General features: G+C 42.9%; 1 protein-coding gene across 5 annotated transcripts in view; it reads right to left on the bottom strand.

Annotated features, from left to right (window-relative positions):
• Window positions 1–21,050, bottom strand: part of LRRK1 (leucine rich repeat kinase 1) — a 106,366-nt gene that overhangs the window by 20,978 nt on the left and 64,338 nt on the right. For all 5 annotated transcript variants that reach the window (XM_044980718.1, XM_044980719.1, XM_044980720.1 and 2 more), the window contains 10 exons: window positions 20,195–20,409; window positions 16,711–16,875; window positions 15,667–15,839; window positions 12,800–12,920; window positions 12,351–12,510; window positions 11,300–11,576; window positions 8,080–8,251; window positions 6,151–6,314; window positions 4,541–4,680; window positions 2,473–2,722 (listed from right to left, as the gene is read on the bottom strand). In XM_044980718.1, coding sequence (XP_044836653.1) covers window positions 2,473–2,722; window positions 4,541–4,680; window positions 6,151–6,314; window positions 8,080–8,251; window positions 11,300–11,576; window positions 12,351–12,510; window positions 12,800–12,920; window positions 15,667–15,839; window positions 16,711–16,875; window positions 20,195–20,409 — 1,837 coding nt within the window. The remainder of the gene's footprint in view (window positions 1–2,472; window positions 2,723–4,540; window positions 4,681–6,150; window positions 6,315–8,079; window positions 8,252–11,299; window positions 11,577–12,350; window positions 12,511–12,799; window positions 12,921–15,666; window positions 15,840–16,710; window positions 16,876–20,194; window positions 20,410–21,050) is intronic.

The raw sequence follows: 21,050 nt of genomic DNA on the forward strand, positions 1-21,050 counted from the left end.
ACCAATAGAAAGAACTGAGTCCTACAGGCAGCATGAGCTGTAAAGGACACAGGACTGCTGTCTAAGTGCCCAGATGTCCTTATGAAGGACCTCCAGACATTTTATACTCTAATTAGTAAGAGTGGATTCTTTACCCTCTGGAGCCCACTGTGTGCCCATCTTATACACCTCACACATATGGGGTCATTTATCATCAGAGCCATGCAAAGTGTTTGCACTGGGACCGGCTGCTTACAGGCTTGATGAAAAGGCAAAATTCAGTCCAGTTTCATCAAAAGGGTCAGTGCAAACATTTCAAGGGCTGGTTAGAGGTTTCACATCAAATTCAGGTGAAACTTCATGGCTCTGGCTCAATTTGCTTTCAACAGGCGTGTTCACTTATACCCAAAACTGAGCTGCATGAACCAAAAGCAAATGTTACACAACAGGTGCAATGCAAAAGATAGAAAATTAGTTACATGGAACTCTGATCGATTTAGTCTAAGCATGGGAATAAAAATGTCTACTTTTCCCTTAAATCTGTTCCTAGATTGTGGCTCTTCCCCCCGCCCTCCTTATAAAGCATATAATAGCCTTGATGAAGACACCCAAGGTCATGTATGCCAGACTGGACACAAAATGGCCTCCTGACTTTCTTCATAGGTTGATTGTCCTCAACAATCTTTCAGGTTCTCCTTGTGCCTCATAGGTCAGAGCGTCTCAACCACAGTATTGTCAATGAAATGGGTTCTTGTGAGTGAGTCAGGTGCCAGCTCCTTTACTGGAGATATCCAGAAAAATAAACACTTCATTTCACAGCATATGGAAACCTAAATTCTTTCATTATTGAGAGGGCCTCAAAAATCAAAATCAAAATGAAATGGGTTCCTTCAGCTGCCCACCGACTCTGTAGTAGGTTAGGGCAAGCCCTCCTTTTCTTGTATGTGCTTTGGTACACAATGCATCAAACACTGGTTAAAAATTAGTGTACAACTTGGAATGGCCTTTGAGTCCAAAAGAAAGGTCTGTCAAACAGGCAGACAGACATGCATTTATAGAAAATCATCCTCCATATGGAATGCTTATCTACTCCCTAACTTGGACCTGCAAAACCTTTTGATCCAACCCCACACTTTCCTGGTGACCTCCCTGACAAGCCTGGGAGAGAAACTTGCCTACCTGCTAATCCTTTGGGAGATTTTCTTTCCTGCCTTCAATGCCCCAACACAGGGAGTGATTAGGAATGGGTTAGGGTTTGGTTCAGAGGGGATGAAGAGCATGAGGAAAAGGATAAAGATTTAGATTTGTGGTTTGGTAGAAACAGCAGAGGAATTGGGAAGAAGCAATAAATCAGAAACCACAGGACATATATGAAGGAGATAAAGGCCTTTACCAAATCGTTCAGATTCACTTAAGGGCATAAGGGAAAAAAATGTGCCAGTGTTCTTTTCTTTTCTTTTCTTAAAGCATCAGTTCTCCCAGCCTCATTCATTATTAGGTTTGTAAAATGCATTAGTCACTGTGGAATAGGCTCCATTACTCAGAGGATTAAAGTTTTCCTGAAGTAATGGGAAAAGTAACTTAGAATAGCTTTTAGTGGACCAAGGTCTAGGATTTTGGTCTCTGTGTAAACTTCAGGAAATATCATCACTTCCTAGAGCAGATTTGATTTGATGCCCACTTTCTGCTGGGTCAAATATGCTTTCGACAGCAAAAGTGCTTTAATTTTCTCAAGGAAGGAAACTGTGCTATCCAAACCAATTACAGGATACAGGATTCAATCCTCCTAGAAAAGTAGTTAAATAGTTTAAAGTTTCTGTCTGCGGCAGCACAGCCTTCTATAGAGTACAAGGCTTCCTGCAGAGGAGGAAAAGTCTCTCTGATTCACAGCCAAAGCCCCTGAATCTGCTGCTGACGCTGCATGTACTATATCATCTCACAAGCCCAGCTCTGAACAAATCCAAATTTGAATCCAAGTCTGAACACTGTGGCTGATCCCCAAATCAAAACATCCCCAAATCATATGGACATTCAAATGCAGATCTGGATGGGCACTTTGCAGCACTCGATATTGTTAGTGCCCTATTAAAAATCTCCTGAAAGAGACATACTGCACCAACCCCTGTCCAGAATATGTTACCAGGGCCAGCAGAGAACGGGGTCACTTTTTAAAAAGTTTCAGAGTAGCAGCCGTGTTAGTCTGTATCCTGTCCTTTTTTAAAAAGTGACTTTCACATCATACCACAGGAATCTCAGGAGACTTTACAAGGAAAAGAGTCAGATACTGACAGTGCACTGTGACTGTGTAAGCCAATGTAACGACTATGTAGGTGGATATAGGTTAGGATACAATGACATGGCTGGGAGTGAATTTGTCTTCACATCAAGGGTCACATCAATATGGACCTCCAGTGGTAGTGAACTAGAAGAAATGGAAACTGAATTATTCATAGAAATTTTGAAGTCCAATCAATGACTGTCAAGTAACATTACCTGGCAGGAAAATCTGTCATGAAGAGCTCTGGGACCAGCTCTTGTAGAGGAACTGGGATGTTAGGATGACTAGGACATGTGATACAATCCAGTTCTATAGCAGTCAGAACACAATCCTCCATGTTAAAGTATTGCTCATCTTCCGGTTTATCAGGCGGCTCATTCTCCTGTGTCCTAGAAGTTGCACAGATGTGGCATGGGACATACTGTTCCATTAGCAAAGTCCCATCACTCTCCGTGGCTGTCAGTGCTAAAAATAATGTTTAAAAAAGTGATATTGAACAGCAATGTCCAATACATTCAAATGTTTACCTCTTCTGCATGAAATCAGTGCTTGAGAAGTCCCATGTAAGTCTCATGTAATCCCTCACTTGACTCCCATGCTTTCAAAACCGGTGATAGTGGCTCCTCTAGTTTATCAACTGTGATAAAAGGTAGCTATTTGCCAAATACACAAAGGCAGCAAGGACAGGGTTGGATAGATACATACTCCGGATTGTTGACATAACTCAAGAGGCCTGGCAGTTTTTCATTTAGGTATCAGGAATAAGTAACATGCAGGGTGTGCAAGTAATAAATTTTCAGCACAATAGAAATTTAAAAGTTCATGGATAGGAAAAGCCTTCTTATGAAGCAATTCTCCATAGCTTTGGTTAGCTACACTTCAGAAAGATGGAGTCCATTGCAATGAATAGAAAGGCACAAGTATGTCTGTCCCTTTAAAACAGAGAGGGAGAGAAAACTGGCAGAGCTCCTTCCTCTTTCTGACACTGCTTTAGCCAGAATCAAGCAGATAAGGAATCAGAGACACAGCACCCGGGGGTCATGGGCCAAAGTGGTCTTTCGTTTGACAGAATCTATCGTAAATGTTACTTTAGAGCGGGGATTCTGAACCTGTGAGTTAGAGGGTTGTGACCAGTCACAATCTGAGGCAGTGATACTCAGACCTCAGTGGTTCAGGAGCCAAATTAGCAATCAGCATTATCCAAAAGAGCCACAGGAGTGTGAAGTCATTGTTTCATTTGCTATATTATTATATATTCCTATTTAAACAGTAGGACAGGAGAAATTTTTAGTATATATAGTTCTGTGGCTACCAGTGTGAAAAGGAATGATAAGAATTCCTCCTTAGACAACTAGAGGCACAGGACAGGGACACTAGACATGTGCATTGTAAGTTTTAGAAATGGGTCAACAATTCTTGCTGGATGGACTATTGGTTTGTCTTTTTACCCAAATGACCCATTGGCTGGCATCCTTCACTTGTATCTATATTGCTAATCATCACTCCATGTCCGAATATGCTTCTTTGGGATTATGGCTCTGCTCAGTCTTCAATGATTAAAAAAAATACCAATCCAAACTCAAATGAAAGTCTTATTTTTTTCTTTTTCAGAGTGATCTCAGATAAAACAGAAAAGCAGAGTTGATATATGACACCTCGCAGCACTATTTTCTGATGAAGATCTCAGATCAGTACATGCCAACACCTATCTCTAAAGCAGCATGCGGTGACCTGGAATACAGCACATCGTTTTTTAATCAAAATCGATTTGTGGATTACAAACATCACTTGGGGAGACAGTGGGCCTGATTCTGTTTTCCCTTATGGTGTAAATCAGGAGTAACTCCATTAAAGTCAACAGAGTTACACTACTATAAAACTAGCATAAGGGACTCAGACACACTGATTTAACTTACCTAAGCAGTATGGACCTGACACTGCTTCCACTACATTTAATGGAGGATCTGGTCACTGACTTCTGCAGGAGCAGGTTTGGACCCTGTTTGCACCATAACATCTAATTTGTGTTTGCTTTTAGGATCTTGAGGGACTGAGCGCTCCGGATACAATGCTCACACCATGTGGTGTCACTAAAGATTTGTATTATATTGCATTGAATCTGCTGTTGTAAAATCCTTGGAGCAGAGACCTATTCTGAGGGGGTTTTAGCACTCTTCATCTATTGCATAACATTGTGTACACTGACAGCACCATCAAGGAATAATTTCCAAAAAAGAGTGGGTTGAGATATAACAATGTACAGAATGCTGCAGTTCTTCTTACCTGGAAACCATTGATCTATCAAGGAGTTGACATGATCTGTGATGAAAGCCATTGCTGAAAAATCTCTTGCTTCTGACTGGCAAATGATTTTAATTCCACCACTTTTTTTCTTTTTCCAGTTCACATCAGAAGATTCCACACTAAGTAATGGAGAGCATGAAACACCCAAATAAGGCATTTGTAAAGCATGAATGTGAACAGTTTTTCTTTAGCAAAATCATTCATTGATAAGCAGAGCCACAAAACCATAAGTAATTAACAAGTACTTAAAAGGAAAGTGTCTTCAATTACGTATACATATGATCCCCAAACTGAATCTATCATGCAAATGTCTTTGGAGAGAGCATTCTTGCACAGAAATAAGCAAAAGCTGGATGCTTACAAAGTGCACATGGTAAAGAAGGACTTAGTCTGAGTAGAGAGGATGGTAGAGATTATACTGGAAGCAATAAATAAAGTGCTGAAGGGTTAAGAGTCTTAAAACCCAACACTAAAACTCTAAGGACCATATTTTCAAAGAAGCTTCAAAAACATGCTTGCAAAATATGTGGATATATCCTTTTGTGTACAGCCCCGGATATTTGTGTACAGAGACGGGCTCTTGTGCAAACTGGGTAATTTTATGCAAAGAGCTGAACATCCTTCTGCCCCAACAAAGCCTGAGTCAATGGGCTTTGTGTGAGAATTTAATATGGATAGGTAGATGGTACACATCTGCCAAACCCAAGAGAGAGGATGGTCCAATGGTTTGGTACTAGCAGAGAACTTGGGAGACCTGGGTTTAAGTCCCTTTTCTGCCACAGACCTCCTGGTAGGAGAGTCACTCAGCCCAGGAATTAGGCACCTAAGTCCCTTTGAGGATCTGGGCGTTAGCCTTTCTGTGTCTCAGTTCCCCATCTGTAAAATGGGAACAGCACTTCCCTATTTGCAAGGGCTGCTGTGAGGAGAAATACACTGAGATCGTGAGGTGCTCAGATACTACAGTAATGAGGGCACCTAAGGTAAGGAGGAAGAGGCTGCAGGTCAAAACTCCATGGCTGCTAATCTATCCTAGTGGGTGGAACAGTGTCCACATGCCCAATACCCAGACTCCTGGCCACTGCATCTTTGTAAGAATAAATGCAGCTGTTTTGCTTCACCCAATGGAAGGCTTTGCACTGGTCCAGCCCCACCACATCTCACATGTCCCCATCTGCAAGCAAAGCCTCAGGGTTTAATCAGCACAGAAAAGAAAAGCCCCCTGTGCGGGTGTGAATTGCAGCCATATAGCAGAGACTTTTAAGAGCACTGTGCAGAGATCTGTTCATCCAAACACTTGTTTGCATGTGAAAATGCAAGATTTTCCACAGGCAAACAGTTCTGCTCCAAACATTACTTTACATTTTTGGAGGTCTTTATATTTGTAGCTGCAACAATATCTGTAAGAAATAGTAAGTGATACATTCATAACTGGCAAACAAAGACTGATCCATCACTGTTGAGCTTTGCTTATATATAAAAAAGCCTCCTCTTCAGTTGAAATTAGTGAATGTGTAATATTTGGGTCAGGTCTGTTAGTGTCCATTTAGCATGCAGCTTTATGAAGTAGGCTACAGGCGAGCACAGGTTACCTGAGGTAGCCTCCATCAAAGGTGACAAACAGACCTTCCTGCCAGTAGACTGTATGAGTTCTCTTGACTCGGAATGTGCTGCAGCGGTTTCTTTGAGTGCCTGTAAAGCTGTAGATGGTCACATTTTTGTTCCTGCTTTTGGTGTTCTTCTTGTTCTCAAAGAGCTGAAATGAGCAGCGTGACACAAGAATTCAACACCGAGACGTCTCACATGGGGATTCCCCTTAATCAAGCAAACATGGCTGACCCTTCTTTCTCCGGCCATCTTGGATATTTTCCATTATTTTTGTAATTAAAGTGCCCGTGACTTGTAAAACAGCTTGTGAGGAGATTAAAACAAATACAGTCACGACTATGTCAGCAGCTAAACAAAAATTCCAGATCACGTATAGCGGAATGGCCTCACGCCAGTGAACATGGTTCATTCTATTGCCCTTGTGCGCAATAATTAAAATGGATTTTGTATTTGCAAATACAAATAAGAATAAACTTGTTTACTGGGTGAGCAAACAATTATCTGCCTCCAGTGCACTGAGCTAGTAAATGGGAAGCTCTTTCAATAGCTCTTCCACCTATTGGGAAGCTCTTTCAATAGGTGGAAAATGACTTTTCTCTAGGCTGTTTAAAAATAGTATGTTGAGAATTCAATAGGATCATCACTCATAGGCCTACCCATCTGGTGCTTGAACCAATGCCCAGTTAAGTCAATGGGATCCTTCCCATTGACATCAGTGGGTACTGGATATGGGCACTAGTGAGATGCTTAAGATTTACTTCCTGCCCAATGGGATATAATCAGAAATGCTGCCATGAGAGATTTTTATACTATTAAAAAATATATAACCTGTAAAAAAATGGACATTCCTAACATTTTGAGAAGCCTTGGAATTGGAGCATCTCCAGATATGACTAATACTTTTTCTTTAGGCGTCCTATAGTATTGACAAGCTGATACAAGTTAAGTGGGCAGTTTTAAGAAGTGGCAGGGTAGAGTTAATGGGTAATTATAATGGCTTCCACTGGAGCTTCCAGGTTATCACTGGAGAGATGCTGCCACATTAACTTGTGCCACCACCAGCAACAACATTAATAGCTTTAACCAACCATGCAAACGCTATTTTTATGACCAGGCTCATCACTTTTTCTCTTAAGGCCCTGTCCTGTAATTCTGCTCACACAAGTAATTAGATTGAAGACAATGGTCCCAATTCTCCTCTTAGTTAAACCTGCATACATCTGGAGTTACAATACTGGCTTAAGTGGAGTTCCTCTAGATTTGTACTGACATTGAATGAGAGCAGATTCTGGCCCAAATGAATTCCATTAACATTAACAAGGGTTGCAGGACAGGACTATAAGGTTATGTCTACACTGCAATCATAGCTCGCGCACACATCCCAGAGGCTAGCCGTAATCTAGCTAGCTCAGGTCCCGAAGCAGTGAAGCTGCACAGTGCAAACATCAGTGCAGATAGACTTGCGAATAATTACCCAGGATTCTGTGCTGAAGTGCATTCTGCCATACCTTCACTGCTCCGGTGGGACCTGAGTTAGCCAGATTAAAGCTAGCACCCAGCAATTGCAATACAGACAGACCCTAAATGATCACAAGCAATCAGAAGACTTTGGAGGCAGTGAAATTGCAAAATAAGCCACCTCGTATGGGGGAGAGAGGAATAAACTTTGGGCTATATTGACTCTAAACAATGCTTAATTGTATAAAAATGGAATCAAATTTCAGTAGGACATTTCCTGCTCACCTTACTCACATGAACAGTACTGTTGAAGTCAATGAGATTTCTCACACGAGTAAAGCAAGCAGAATGTGGTCAAAGAGTATTTGTGAATGAACTCCAAGTGGTATTTATGTTTTTATTAAATGGCATCTTTTATTGTTTTCACTTTCTATTTTGTGAATATAGTAACCTACCTGGAGATCCATCTCTGCAAGACTAATTAACATCCGAGCTATGAACCTTTGCCAAAAGCCAACTGGGACAAAACTCATCTTGAACACTCTTTGGACTGTGTTTGTGGAATGGTGGCATAAGCCATGGATATCTAATGCTGGTTTGGCTGGGAGGAGATGAGGTAGGAGGTAGCTGAAACAAATCAAATGTGACAGTTCAAATCTTCAATGACAGCTTTACAACAGCAGATACCTTGTACTGTGTAATAACTCAGTTTCAGTCTCCACAGAGCATTTTAATAGCACAGCCTACTGCATATAAAAAGCTTTGTGATATTGCAGCAACATATGAAGAAGGGGCAGAGAGCTACTGCTTTGAGGACTGTGCTTAGTGTATGCTATGGAAATCAGCAAGTGAAGAACAGGCATTGTGCACAACACAGTAAGGTCTAGTGGAGAGGATAAAATCAATATGAAGGGGAGAACATTTGCATAAACAAAAATTAACTGCATACCAATATGATCTAGTCACTGGAATGGTATTTGGTTTCCATTAAATTCTGAAGTGACTTTTGGACTCATTCAGGCTGACACAGGTGAAGATGCTGTCCTGATAGCAGAGAATTACAGCTCCAATCCTATAGGAATCTTTGACTATAAAAACCTAGGGGCAGTTGTTTACTACAGCTGAGCTTCACTCAGCACAGATGAGAGGTATCAGAGTCCACAGTTACAATTTCCTAATTGCGAGGGCCAGGCTGTGTTGCCCCTCCCCACCCCAGGCATTAGTGCAGCCTACGGGTTAGTATAGTTTATCCCTCTACTATATGGCCCCTAAAGGATTATAATGCAGCTGAGAATTGGCTGAGTACAGTTCTGTCCTATCCCCTACATGCCCTGGACAAGCTCCCTTCCTCTCTGAGGTAGGGGAGGCAAGTAGCTGGTACAGCAGCCAGCTCTGCTAGTTGGGAGAACCTTTCTCTGGGGAAATTCTCAGCTGGCCAGTTATGACTGAAATCCACCTACTCCATGCCATGAGAGCCACAGAGAAGGGCTGGGTTGTTCTATCATTTGTGCATTGTGCAAGTTCTTTTTATTCTTTGAATGTGGAAGCAAAATTATGGCTTCATAAGGAGAAGATTTTTTTCTAAAAATATAACTTCAGGGGCTAAATAAATAAATAACACTTATAAAGAACCCCTTTGCAGAATTTTAAATTCTACAGTATTATAACCTGGAAAGGTAAACTGAGGCAAAAGACTGTGATTAACCAAGGTAGCAAGGTGTCAGTGGCAGAGGTGGGAAAACAACAAGGTAATCTTGGGTCAAAGTCCCACGCTCTAGCCACTAGATCACAATCCCTCTTACGTAGTTAAACCTATAGCGTCCTGTGAAGGTCTGTATTAGATAATCAATTCAGAAAGCCATGCATCACCAGACAACAGACTATCTTAAGGACATATTTTTGTATATTGTACATATAATATATGAGAACATTTTATATGACAAAATTAATCATCCTACAAAACACCCTTGGCATTTAAAACAGTAACCTCCATTTCTTCAATTTGTAAACTGAAAACAGATAGGTAAGGCTTTCAGCCTTAATTTAAAAACCAAGACAAGGCTGAGCTACATACATCTTAGGCAGATTGAATTCCAGAGATGCAGAGCATATCAAACTAAAAGCTCTTGCTCCATAAAACTAGTGGACACACCTTGTGACAGCCAATAAATTTGCCTTAGCATATCTAAAAACGTGTCTAGGAATGTAAGAAATATGAAGGCCAATGATGTCTGTTGGACCAAAACCATAGAATGGTTTATAATACAGATGGAGATTCAACACAGTGTTTGAGCAGCAGCCAATGTAAATTTCGAAAATATGTGAAACGTATCCCCATCCACCCTTCTCAGTATGTAAACTGGCAGCTGCTTTCTCTGCCAATTGCAGGGTGTGGAAAGCCCTATCAGGCAATCTAGACAATAATTGCAAGAGCCCAATCACAAATAACTGCTCCAGTCTGCTAGGCACAAAAATTAATGCAACCTGCTGTAGCAACGTTCCATCAACGGTGGGAAGGCATATTGTAACCAAGAAGCTTAGATGGCTCCAAATAGATCAGTTAAAGTATAAAATAACAACTCCTTTCCTTACTACTGAGCCAGGGACAATGTAATTGCCTTTGAGAAAAATGGCAGACAGGGACAAGGAGCCAGGAAGGCATTTAGGATTAAGCAGAAACATTATTGCTTTATCTGTGTTAAGCTTGAGAAAATTTGCTGGCAACCGGGACTGGGTAACTGACAGTCATAATGACAGTGCTGAGAATGCAGCATTTGTGGCAGCATTAAGAATTCCTGAGGGATTTAGGATGATGAAGCAGTGCTTTAGTGGCAGAGCTAGGAAATAACATGCAAATGTTATACCGGAAAGGCAACAGGGTTACGACTTAACTATTAATTCAACAGACAATCAACAAACAGAAAGGAAAATAGTGGGGAGGAGAAGGGAACTAATTATAGTGAGATGAGTTGGGTGAAGCAGTATCTCTTTTTGGACCAACTTCTGCTGGTGGATGGTGCAAACTTTCAGGTCTACACAGAACTTTTCTTCAGGTCTGTGTAGCTCGAAAGCTTGTTCCTTCCATAAACAGAAGTTGGTTCAATAGAAAGATATTATGTCACCTGCCTTGTCTCTCTCACATCCTGGGATCCACGAAGCTACAACAATTCTGCAAACAACTATGGAAGCTTCTGCCAGTGACATGCTTGGCTAATATTCACTACCTAAATAACCATTTGCTCTCCCTCTGGCTTAGCCATCACCAGTGATCATTACTAAGGCTACATTTATGTCACAGAATCCGTGACTTCCAGAGACCTCTGTGACATTTTCTGCTTCGGCCTCTGGGGCCAGGGGACTGGAGCTGGCAGCCAGCAGGGCCCTGGCAGCATTCCAGTGACAGGCGACAGCCTTCTCAGGGTCCCCCTGCAGGGTTCCAGCAACAGATGACAGCCTCCTCATGGTGGCCTCCTCAGGGTTCCAGTGACGGGTGTGGGGGGAAACCCCGCAGCTCCCAGCCACCACGGTAGTGGGGGGAAACCATGGGGCTGCAGCAACAAAAGGCACAGACAGGTCACAGCTTCTGTGAATTTTTGTTCATTGCTCGTGACCCGTGTGTGACTTTTACAAAAAATAACCATGACAAAATCTCAGCCTTCGTTATTACCAACATACCTGTTATTGGCTACTGGTAGTGCAATTTCAAACTTGGCCAGGAACTGGAAATACTGTTCTTCTGTTTGTTCAGTAAACCCTGTCCCAACTAACAACATCCTGAAATCCTCTGCTTTGATTAATCCGTTCTTAGCAACAGACTTTGAGCTTTTAATATTAAATATTCTCTGAAGACATTCTGATAACCAGACTGGATCAAGGAAATAGAGGTTTCTCAGTCCATGGCTGGTGTCTGGGAAATGCAGCAATGTTCCTGTTTCTATAAGGAAACTGATGGCTGTAAAAAAAAAACAAAAAAAACCAAAAAAAACCAGAAGAGCAAGATACCAGTGTTATGAAACCGTACTACAGACAGCAGATTAGAAGAAAGCCTTGATCACTTCATCCCGCCAATGAACAGACCAGAAACATGCCAGGGTGTAGTCAACAACCAGCATACAGCATTTACATGCAGAGGCTACAGCTAACTAGATCTCATTTCTTACAACACAGCTGCAAATACATCTTTATTGTCGGCAAGATACAAGCTCTCAGGCTACACCAAACTCTTCTTCAGGTCTCTGCCCCACCCCTACTCAGACCCTGATCCTGCCGTTCGCACGGATGCAGAGTTCCCACTGGTGGGAGTACTGCCTGGGTGAGGATTGCAGGACTGGCCCCTCATACTTGAAACTCAAGACAGTTTTAATAAAATATGTCAATATTCATTTCTGCAGGACTGGTTGAGACCGTTTCACAGCAAGTGGGCAGACAAAGGGATGGTACTTTAAACCAGCAGCACACACAATACTATTCTGGACTGGCAGCAGAATGATTGGCACTTGGAGAGTAATGACAGTAGATGGAATGTGACTAGATTTTAGGGCCCTGGAGACCTCCTGGAGACCGATTCCACTACCCACGATTGTTACCAATCACCTGAATAGAGATCTGCACATACTCAGAATCTTTTACAGTAACAATCTGACCAGCAGCTACTTTCAGTCTCATAATATTTGTAAATCCCAGTGAACGTTAACTTCAAAGCAATGATTGGGCTCCCGAGACATACCGGCTTGTAAGTCCTCATAGTCTTTGATATCATTTCCAGGGGTTTGCTCTACAATTTGCTCTATTTGTTTGTCTGTTAGATACTGCACATCATCATTTTGACTCCTTTTCTGTTGTTCTGCTAGGATGGCTTCTTGGAGACTAAGATAACTTCTTGGTATCTGTAAATCACATCAGAAAATAGCACAACCAATTCCAAACAACAATCACGCTACCCAGAAGTTGGGTTCAAAGACATGTTTGAGAAGCAAGCTTATGAATGTGGTTGTTTTCCAAAATCAAATAACTTGCGGTATTCGTCTTTGCTTGTTTTGTTGTTGGTCTATGGCTGCTGATATGCTGTATATATTTCCTATAGCTATAACCAAAACCCAAACATAAAAACATAAAACAAAACAAAAAATAACCCAGGGTTATACGACTCTCATTAGAAAAAAAAAAACCACTCACCAATCTCGCTGCAAGCATCTGCGAGCAAATAGAGCTGCCGACGTCCTTCATGTTGCAAGTGACTTGAAATATCAGCTGGCGGAGCCCATCAAGGCCTTCTAGGGTCTTACATGATAGCTCACTGCAAACGAAAACCAGGGGGAAGGACTGTGAGCTGCTAATACAGGTTATGATTCTTCCTTTAGGGTCTGTCTACACTGCAATTAAACACCTGCAACTGGCCCATGTCAGCTGACTCGGGCTCAGGTGATGGGATTGTAAAATTGATGTCTAGATGTTTGGGCTCAGGCTGGAGTGCGAGCTCTGGGACCCTGAGAGACAGGGGTCCCAGAGCCAGGGCTTCAGCCCAAACCTGAACTTCTACACAGCAATTTTACAGCCCCACAGCCCAAGCGCAAGTCAGTTGACACAGGCCAGCTGCAGGTGTTTAATTGCAGTATAGACAGACCCTTAATGTCACTATTTCTTTAGCTGTTATTTGGAACTTCTAATTTCCGGTGCCAGAATAAATGGGATGGGATGGGGGCAGGGTGTTCTCAATGAGGGTCCTTGGCTTTGGGAAAAAATACCAAGAAATGTGAGAAAAACACACATTGGTCCAGATACTGGCCCTCCCAGTGCCATGTGCTGTGCATTGTTCAGGGACACACAGAGTTCCCTCCCTCGGGGGAATGCCACGGTGGCACAAAGCCACCATCCACTCTCCTCCCCCTGCATAGGCAATGCTCTGGGATGAGCCGGGAGCATGAGATGTCAGCAGTCCATAGGTGACCATTCTTGTCCAACTGGTTCGGCCAGCCTCAGGTTCAGGGAGGTGGAATGGTGGCTTACAGATGCCTTTCCCCTACCCTAGGTCCTGCACAAAATGCAGCTGGCTGGACCTCCTTTATGCTGAGTCCCTACAAGCTGGCCTTCTCCATTCTCTTACAGCTAGGAAATGCCTGTCTCCATGTCTTGCTATTCCTGGCCTCCTTGTTTGCTGCACAGGAACACTCCTCTTCTGCTTCTCCCCATAAAGACTCTTTATTACCGATTCCACACGTGGTGGGGAGGGTGGGAAGGGGAAGAAATTTGTTTTAAAGGAGTATCCTGTATTTTAAACCCTGGCCATTGAGTGGTGGGGGGCAGGAGGATGGGGGGAAGTACGCGCTCACACAGCCGGGAGCTGAATGAATGGCGGATGAGAGTGCTTTTGTCTCCCCCGCACAAAGGCATTCTGCAACTACTCTGGCTGTCCCCGAGTACTGCTCGGGGGAGCTGTGTTCCTGCCAGCTCCAGGTGAACGATGGTGAATGAATGACATTGTCTGGGGTTGGGGTTGGGGTGGGGGTAGCGGGAAGGAAGTGGTCATAGTGTCTCCAGCTGAGAGGAAATGAATGAGGAAAGTTGGACAGGAGTCTGGAGGCTGACAGGAGCTGAGAGCAGACTGTGATGGGGAGAGTTTGAGCAAGAATATTAATTAGAGTTCAGGGTCAGGGTGAAGGGAGTTCCCCTTAGAGAGAGAGGTCCGGGTGGGCTGCTTTACGGTGGCAAGAGAGTGGCTGTAATGAGAGTGAGTAAGAAATGAGGGTACCATGGTAAAGCGCAGCACCATTACATTCAGTGATATGCTGCTAGTGCAGCCAGCACTGAACGCAGGGTAGGCCCAGGTAAAAGCTGGACTCACAAGTGTGTGTCCTGGACCTAGTTCTAGTGCAGGTAGGAAATACACTGCCTATTGCACGCTGATAAAAGGAGCCGCTTTGACTGTGAGTGTGAACACTCTGCCTGGGTGGGAGTGAGGCCGTACACCAAGCACCAGGTGGTTTTCCTGCTGTTAGGGCGGATACAGGAGGCTGGGAAGCTCAATGCCGTGTCTGTTTACCAGATGCAGAATGTCACAGCAGAGCTCTTCATGCTGACAGCGTGAGCGGCTGGTGCAGCAGCATACCCCTTTTCCCAGCTATGGGAATTTAACATCAGCTACTGGGGCTAGTCAACTGTTCCCACCAGAGATATCAGGAATTTCCAGCTGTTAGGAGTCAGTGACAAGTTGCTACTGTCTCAGCACAGTGCTCAGCAATCGCACACGGTTTGGATGCTGGGAAATGTAAGTCATCTATTCAATTTCCCAGCCCGAGGATTCTGTGTTCCCCAAGTGCACTCTCACACCAGGCAGACGTGAGAGAGCTGGGTTGAACTCCATGACCTGATTATATAATGAGCAGTCGAGGACTCTTTGGCCTTTCTAAGATAAAAAATGATGTAGACTGTAAGCCCTTTGTGGCAGGGACCAGCTTTTTGTTCTGGGTTCATACAGCACCTAGCACAATGGAGTCCTAGTCCAGGACCAGGAATCCTAGTTGCTACGAGAATGCAACTAATATGTAATAATAGTGTTGTAAAGTTACAAAGGCATTTATCTTGCAAATATTACAAATCCCATCAATCTATTGCTAATTGGCAGTAATAATGCTTAGATCTTATAGAACAGTTGCCATCTTTATCTTTAAAGTGTTTACAACATTAATCACTCAATGGATATAACTCCCTTGTGAGTTAGTTAATAAACTTTATCCTTATTTTATTTAGAGGGAAAATGAGGTGCAATGAAGGCAGTATAAGTGATTTGCCCAACGTCACAGCTGTGATTAGAACTCAGGAGTTCCTGCCTCTTAGACCCATGTTGAGACCACTATAGCATGCCATACTTCTCTCTCTAATTATACCAGAAAAAATCCAAAATACAGATGAAGTACAAAGCTAATGAGTTTTTAGATCTATTGTTAGCAAGGAAACAAAAAATTTACAAAAGCTACTTACATTTAGGGGCCATAAAGTATAACCCATTGGTTGAGACACAGCGATATAAGGGATATTGTACTTACTGTAAATGCTTGTATGTGATATCTGGAAAGCCAGTAGCTCTTGATCCAGAAGGAGAGCGACAAAGAGCCAGGACATATGCTCTAAGAGTTGCTATCCTCTCAATGCGAAATTTAGTTTCGATAAGGTCAAGGTGTGTTCCTACCACTAACACGACAGAATTCGGAGCTTTGGCCTGAAAGGAAAAACATGGACCCTGATTTGCACCCAGACTATGTAATGTATGGAACTGACAGGTGATCAGAACCAAACTGTGTTGCTAGCCCCTTTCTCTCAGGATACGTCCACACTACACTTATGGGTATCTGGTGTCAAGCAGAAATACCAGAGCTGCCTTTACTCTAGCTAGCTCAGGTATCAGACCAGTGAAGCTGCAACAGTACATTCTTCAGCACAGGCTTTACAAGCCCCCTGGAATTCTGGGTAATTATGTCCGTGCTGCAACAGGTTCACTGCTCTGGTACCTGAACTAGCTCGATTAAAGCTAACTTGGAAATGTCTACACAAGCTACAGTCACACCCCATGGTTCCAGTGTAACCAGACTCTCTGTTATGGTATTAACCTCCAGATCCAAACACCACTGAACACTGAATGGCAACCCTGTAACTCGGACCTATCTTTATGCATTGGGATGGAATTCAGCCATAGAGAGCACTGGAGACCTAAATATCTGAACTAAAAAAGGTTAAAACAGAACGTCTCTGGGCCAGAAGACTAGAATAAGTGCAACTAACCAGCACAAGATAGAAACTGCTTAGAAATCCCCTCAACCCACACTGACTAGGCACTAATGAGTATTTGCAGCTTTGGCTTAGTCTGAATTTAAAAATCAGCTTTTGTTTCACTCTCTGATGTGCATAGATGATGAATTTAAACCATTAAATGTAGTGACCTATCTATGGTACAACGGCAATTTATATCCCAAGAACAACATAAAATTCACAGATAGCTGAGCTTATAAGAGAGGTATAATGAATGTAAAACATCCCCACTGATGGACAGAAATACTACTAAAAAAATCCCACCACCCAAAGTGACCTCTTACCTCAATGTTCAGCAACCAGAACTGAAGGTTTGCAACAGCTTCTTCCCCTAGTGCCAAGTTCCACACAACTACATACAATGCTTTGTCCGTGAAGAAACACTGATTGACGGTAGACATGCTTGCTGGGCCCCCAATATCCCAGACACTGAATTCCACGGAATCAATCTACTTAGACAAAGAGAAGTGGTCAAATAAAACAGCTATAGTAAGTCATGGGGCGATAATAGCTGAAGTCTAAACCGAGGCCTGGGCGTCTGCATAATGTAGGCGATTAGAACAGTATCGATGTTGCAAGTGTGCCTCAAGGAAATCAAAATCCACAAGCAATTATTGAATGTGGCTGCCATTTCCATGCAGGAAATCAGAACTAATCACTTGCTGCTAAGACTATAGTGGCACCATTGATACTGGTAAATCTCCAGCTAATGCACCAGCACAAGCAAAAGACTGATTCTGAGCCATGTAATTCACTGGCTCAGGAATAAGAACGGTTTCCATACTTGATTGGGGCATATTTAATAGACTTGCTAAACCTAGTTAGCCAAAAGTGCATTATAGAGAGTTGAGGTAGAGGGAAGCTCCCTGCAGAAACAATTTTCATTCCACAGAAGATATGTCTACACCTTGAGCTGGACGGGTAAACCCTGGTCAAGCTACTAAGCCAAAAACAGAGCAGCTGCAGCAGCACAAGCAGTAGCAGGGCCTAGCTGCCTTGAGTACAATCCTGTGCAAGACGCTAGGCACATACTTGGGCGACAAGCCCCTCCTACCACTGCTGCTACATTTGTATTTTTAGCCCGCTAGCTTGATCAGAGCTAGCACAGGTATGTCTCCTTGAGCTGGTGTGAATACACCTCCAGCTCAAAATGTAGACGTATCCTTAGTCCCGATTCCCATCAAAGCTGCATAAGGGCAGGATCTGTCTAGATACTTTGGTGTTCAAAGCTTCTCATGCCACTGATTAACACCTGCTGGATGTCACTAGAAACCCTGATGCCAGGTGCAGTGTAATGCCAGAGGTGGGCCAAAAGAGCACTCTCAAATCCAGACTCCCTTGAATTTGATAGGAAGTTTTAAAGTACTGGATATGACTCTGCCCCCTACAGCTTGGGTTCTGTCTATAGTGCTTATAACCCCCCATCAGTATAGTATCTCAGTATCTTTTGTATATTTATCCGTACATGCCATGGGCGATGGATTCTTCCTAAAAGTGGGGGGCCCTGAGGCCCCGCCCCCTCTGTGGCCCACATCTGCCGCTCCTCTTCCCCCAAAGCCCCGTCCAAGGCAGAAGCCAGAGCCGGGCCAGGGAGCCTGGGCCCCTCCACCTGCCCGGGGTGCGGGAGCCCGAGAACAGCCCTGTGTTCCTGCCCCCCTGTGATGCATCTGAAGGAGAAGGCCCATTTCTACTGTCCTGTGGTGGAATTCAGTGTTAGTAAGGCCAGAGTCTTATGGCTACACAGGGCCTGATACTGACCTCATATTAGTGTAAATCAGGAATGATTCCACTCAAAATAATAGAGTTACACCATTGTAAGTGAGGTAAGAACCAGACCGTTTGGCCACTGTTTATAGGATTCTAGTCCTTTGCAGATCAGTCAATAACTTTGTCAGAATATTAAATTCCACTTTAAAGGCCTAAGACCTCAAACTGGATTTTCCTGATCAGTGAAGTGTTGTCTGCAGGCTGCATTCTGCAGAAATGCAGGAGATAGCTTAGTTAATTGAACGGTGCTCCACGGATGCTAATCCCTAAAAAATTTGTATCTCCAGGGCTCTTTGTTCAACATACAAACATCGCCATGTTCTTTCACTGGGCTGTGACTCACTGCTCCCAACTTAGAAAGAATGGAAAAGAAACACCCTAGCCTTAAAGAAAAGTTGCATGGAACCAAATAGAAAATTTTTACATTTCTATAGCTGATTTGAACCTTATAGAATTCATCCCTGCTTTACAATTCTATAAGTTAGTTCAACTAGCCCATAAAAGATCATTCTCCATTAAATTCCATAGGATTGTACAGTAAATTCTGTTATGCTTCTTTAGGATCTCACTGGTCTCATCCCAATTAAACTCTATAGGGTTTTATCATAAGGACTGGCAGAAATGTCTTTCCCTTTTCCACCAATCTAAAAATGTTTTGCAGCATCTGTTTTCCATTGGAAATTTTCTTTTAAACTGTCCCCCTTTTCTCCACAGGAGCTTGCCTCACAGCTTGCCTTAATCTTTCATATGGTAAGCATCTATTTAAAAAATGGCATAAGGTTTGCCAAAAATGGGGAGGGATCAGTGTCTTGAAACAAACAGTTTAGGGAATAAAGCTCTTGGCCAGCTGAAGATTTGAACACAGTTGTTCTGCTGCAGTCCTGAAAGTGGTGCTACAGCCACTGGTTATAAGCCGATATTTGGTTTCACCTTGCGCTCTCTGCTCAAGAGCGTACATTCTTGTCAATGCATTACCTAGGAAAGCAGTATCTTATGTCTATGACCACTCATTTCTCTTCCAAATCCTTATTTTCCACTTGGAAGCTGGCAAATAGGGCCATTGATTTCAATCAGTTCCTTGAATCAGATTTTCAAAGGTAACTAGCTCCCTAAGATGCAGACAGGCACCTAATGGGCTTTTCAGAAATGCCTGCATGAGTTAAGATCCCAATGCCCATTGAAGCCAAAGGCAGTTAGATGACTCTCCTTAGATTCACTTGATTTCAAGGGGAGTTAGAAGCCCACATACCTTTGTGGATCTGGGCCTTAGTGCCCAGAACTGGGCATGTTTAGTAGAAAGGGAAGATGTGAGAAGTGACTAGTGATAAACACAGGCAGTGCTTAATTTGTGCCAGGGCCTGCCTGTTCATAGCCCTGGCACCTCTGGGCTTGCTGCATCCGTTATGAACGTAAAAAAATTGCTTGTGCCCTGCCATGCCTTTCATTAGAAATTAAGCACTGAACAAAGGATGTTTTAAAGAGGGCAGAGACCACTAAGAAAGAGTGAACCAGAAGCAAGAGCTTTAGGCTGTACTAAGAAAAACACTTTAACTACAGTGTAGGAATGTAGAGAACTGCACAATGAAGCAAGCTGCCAAAGGGAATGGTGAGTCACAGGAGTAAATTAACACCATCTACAAGGTCTGGTTTAGGGATAATGAAATATGTGGAGATATTCCTATCTCATAGAGCTGGAAGGGACATTGAAAGGTCATTGAGTCAAGTCCAGTCCCCTGTCTTCACTAGCAGGACCAAGTACTGTCCCTGACAATTGTGGTGTTGTGTTTTGTTTTTCTTTTTCCCCAGGGTCCTAGATGGCCCCCTTAAGGATTGAACTCACAACCCTGGGTTTAGCAGGCCAATGCTCAAACCACTGAGCTACCTCTCCCCTTCCAGAAGTCAGTCTAGCACTGGTTTAAGGGGCAGACTACATGACCCACTGGCGATCCTTCCTGCTCCAAACCATTCTACACTAGCAAAGTATCTCTGACCGTTATTCACCTTGGCTTTGAGTCCAGCTGGTTTCTGAAGCTCCCATTTTGTTGTCCGTACGGTGGCGTCACTGTGCATCATCTGTGGCACTTTCCCTGTCTGCAAGATCTCGATAAGTGTTGACTTTCCCTGCCGCGGAGGACCGACAATAATCATCTTCATCAGCTTGCATTTCTCTGCTTTGCGCAGCTGTGCCCGCAAGTATGCTAATATTGTTTTAGGGCCTATTGGAAAAAAGGGTGGACATATCCTGTGGTTAGTAATCTGAAAATGTGCCGCAGGGCCAGTTAAAATCTAGTGCAGCAGGCATACCGGTAGCAGAAGTATTTTCACTGCAGTTTCTCTGTTGATCGAAAGGGCTCAGAGAATAAACAAAAGGAATGAAATTCCTAATGGACAGACCTGATCCCACCAAAAGGTCAACACAGCAAGAGGCTACAGTGAGTCAGTGTAAAGAGAAAAAAAAATACTTTCGATTTCACTCTTCAAAAGCTCAAAGGAAACATAAAACACGAATACAGCATTGGCATATACTCAGTACGTTCTTGTACTTTCATGTTTCTACTTAAAACTAGCTTTAGACCACAGCACGTTATTTAAGAAAAAATCATTTTTTTAAATAAAAGACTATGCTGTTATAATTGGTCCAAAACATGACAGCTTACACATTAATGTTACTCTGCAGTGTTTTGGGACGTTACTGCAAAATACTTGAGAAGTGCTGTCAAAATATTATAAACTATTTACAATCCTATAAAATCCACCACAAAAGTTCTCTGGCATAATATATTGCCAACAAAAGGTTGCATTTACAGGTCATTCTTCTGACATAAAAATCTTTCATAAATGGAACCAATAGTCAGCG

This window comes from Mauremys mutica, chromosome 11, assembly GCF_020497125.1.
Source record: "Mauremys mutica isolate MM-2020 ecotype Southern chromosome 11, ASM2049712v1, whole genome shotgun sequence".
Lineage (NCBI taxonomy): Eukaryota > Metazoa > Chordata > Testudines > Geoemydidae > Mauremys > Mauremys mutica.